The sequence below is a fragment of the Lactuca sativa genome, chromosome 9 (assembly GCF_002870075.4).
Source record: "Lactuca sativa cultivar Salinas chromosome 9, Lsat_Salinas_v11, whole genome shotgun sequence".
Taxonomy (NCBI): domain Eukaryota; kingdom Viridiplantae; phylum Streptophyta; class Magnoliopsida; order Asterales; family Asteraceae; genus Lactuca; species Lactuca sativa.
In genome coordinates, this window is record NC_056631.2 from 197,144,047 (window position 1) to 197,146,342 (window position 2,296).

Consider the following 2,296-nt stretch of genomic DNA (forward strand, 5'->3'; position numbering starts at 1 on the left):
GTTTTTATTCAAAAATTAGCTTCAAAAACAAGATTTTAGCAATAGAAGACTTTAGTATTTTTTTTAACAATTATAAACTAGTTATAATCAACCAATGGATCTTCTTGCAAAGTTTGGGGAAAAAAAGCATCAAAGAAGAAGAAGAGTTTAACAACCTTTGTAGACTTTGAATCTTCTATGGGAGGTTTAGAAGTTGATGGAGAATATGAAACCTTTGACACACCAACAAGAACTCAAATTGATTTAAGATGCTAGTCTTGTAAAACTCGTATAACTATTAAGCTTGAAGTTCATAACTAATATAAACTTCAAGAGAGCAAAAACAACATGCAAGTAATCTTCAAGGCATGAACAAAAAGGAAAGAATCACTAATCTCTTACATGTTATGGTTTTAGTGCTCAAAATAAGTCACCAAATGAAAGTCTTTGATGTTAGACTTAAAATAAGAACAATATCCAAGAGTCTTTATCCCATTATGCACTTTTAACTTTGTTAAGGCTAGCTATTTCTTTTGATTAAATAAACATCAAAAGCCATGTCATATTTTTGTCTACTCCATTTTCGAAAATATGAGTAAAAAAGATGGCAAGTTTAGTGGATATACAACTCTTTTTGGAATTTCTTGCACCTCAACGGATCGATCCAGGAGAGATTGAACACTGATTTAAGACCGTAAACTTCTTCATCTACGTACAGGTAATATTTTGCTGTCAATAAAGCTTAAAATATAACAATTATCGCTCGTATTAAACCAACAAAACATGTAGTGTACACGTGAATTAATACCAATGCTCTTTTTTTTTTCAAAGAAAGAATTAGAACTCCAAAAGAAAACCGCACACAATTAATTTTGAATGAACCCAAACAATAATCACACGAGCTGAACAACAGCTCTAATCATATCCTTCTGTCATTAGAATCTTTGAAACTCTAGAACTTCGATTGTAGCTGATCCACCACACTCTTATCCACTTGAAACGCCTTGGCAAGAATATCCGCTGGAATTGCGGGATTTGCACCGAAAACAGCATTCCCAATTGTTATGGCACCTGGGTTTTGACTGCTTAATGCAGCAATAACCACAGCATATCCATTACCCACATTGCGTTGGAAATGAACAAGCCCCACTGGGAACACGAAAACATCACCCTTTTGAAGCACCTTCGTGATAAATCTGTTATCGGGATTAGAAGTTACAAATCCAACTTGTAGTGTCCCTTCAAGAACAGTAAGAATCTCGGTGGCTCTTGGGTGAGTGTGAGGAGCATTAAGTCCCCATGGTGCATAGTCAATCCGAACCATTGAGATGCCCAAAGTGTTTAGTCCTGGTAACTGAGTAGCAAACACCGGGGTCACCTTTGATCCCAATTGGTTCGATGTGTTACCCCTGAGGTGTAGCCCACTGAAGAAGAAATCCTCTGCTTGAACTTGCATCGGGTTCTTACATGTCAAACCATTTACTTTCACTGCATGTTATATAAAGCCAATATTTTGTTACAGAAAACATTAACTAAAAGAGAACACGAGATTTGTAACTACAAGTAAAGTCTTAAAGTACCTGACGAATTGGGATCGGCTACACAAAAATCTTGGAGGGAGCTAGGCTCATAGGCTAACGCAAGGTAGCTAAAAGTTAGAGCTAATACACTCAACAAAACGAATTTGCTCGACATTTCTTTTAATATTCTCAGCGGGAACTACAGAAAGTTATGAAATCAAAAGCTAAATCTCTTTTAGGGATAGAAGATATGTTTTTTTGTGGTGGGACAAACAGCTGCTTAGTGACTCCATATATATAGACCTAATCTGCATGATTCTTCTATATATCGTTTTGCATTTATTTTAACATAAGTTAACTTGAAGGATTTGCCGCCTTACACATTGTAAATGAATAATAGGCGTCGAGAGTACGTTTATCTATCAGGACTATACGGAGTAGTCTGGAAAAGGAATCGGTCAGCCGGCTTCCCAACACCTGACTATCTTTTGTAGTACTAAGAATTGGTCAATCTCAACCTGATATCTTAACCCTACCTTGGAACTCTTAAGTGCTAACTTTATTAAACTAATCACACACGACATGAAAGCGATTACCAGTTTGTAGTGAGGTGATGGGATAGTTTCGGCCGGGCTAACTACAAGAGACATGCCCTTTAGCTAGGCAGCTAGAGCATGTTGTAGGTAAAATTCACCATCGCTAATACAATAATTAATATATAAAACATACTTTTTCATCAAAATAGAAAATCATTTTTTTTTGTTTTTGTGGTTGAAAACCTATTGCTAGCATTACTA

At 36.0% G+C, this 2,296-nt stretch overlaps 1 protein-coding gene across 1 annotated transcript; it reads right to left on the reverse strand.

Moving 5' to 3' along the window:
* Positions 1-931: 931 nt before the first annotated feature.
* On the reverse strand, positions 932-1,674 carry LOC111918205 (putative germin-like protein 2-1). The gene is made up of 2 exons (XM_023913865.1): positions 1,560-1,674; positions 932-1,467 (listed from the first exon to the last, which is right to left on the reverse strand). The coding sequence occupies exons 1-2, from the start codon at positions 1,672-1,674 to the stop codon at positions 932-934; spliced, it is 651 nt and encodes a 216-aa protein (XP_023769633.1).
* Positions 1,675-2,296: the final 622 nt, after the last annotated feature.

Excerpts from the sequence above, each read along its gene's own strand:
- LOC111918205 (XM_023913865.1), bottom strand. The coding sequence starts at position 1,674 with ATGTCGAGCAAATTCGTTTTGTTGAGTGTATTAGCTCTAACTTTTAGC. Across the intron at positions 1,468-1,559 it reads AGCCGATCCCAATTCGTCAG|TGAAAGTAAATGGTTTGACA; the intron begins GTACTTTAAGAC and ends TATAACATGCAG.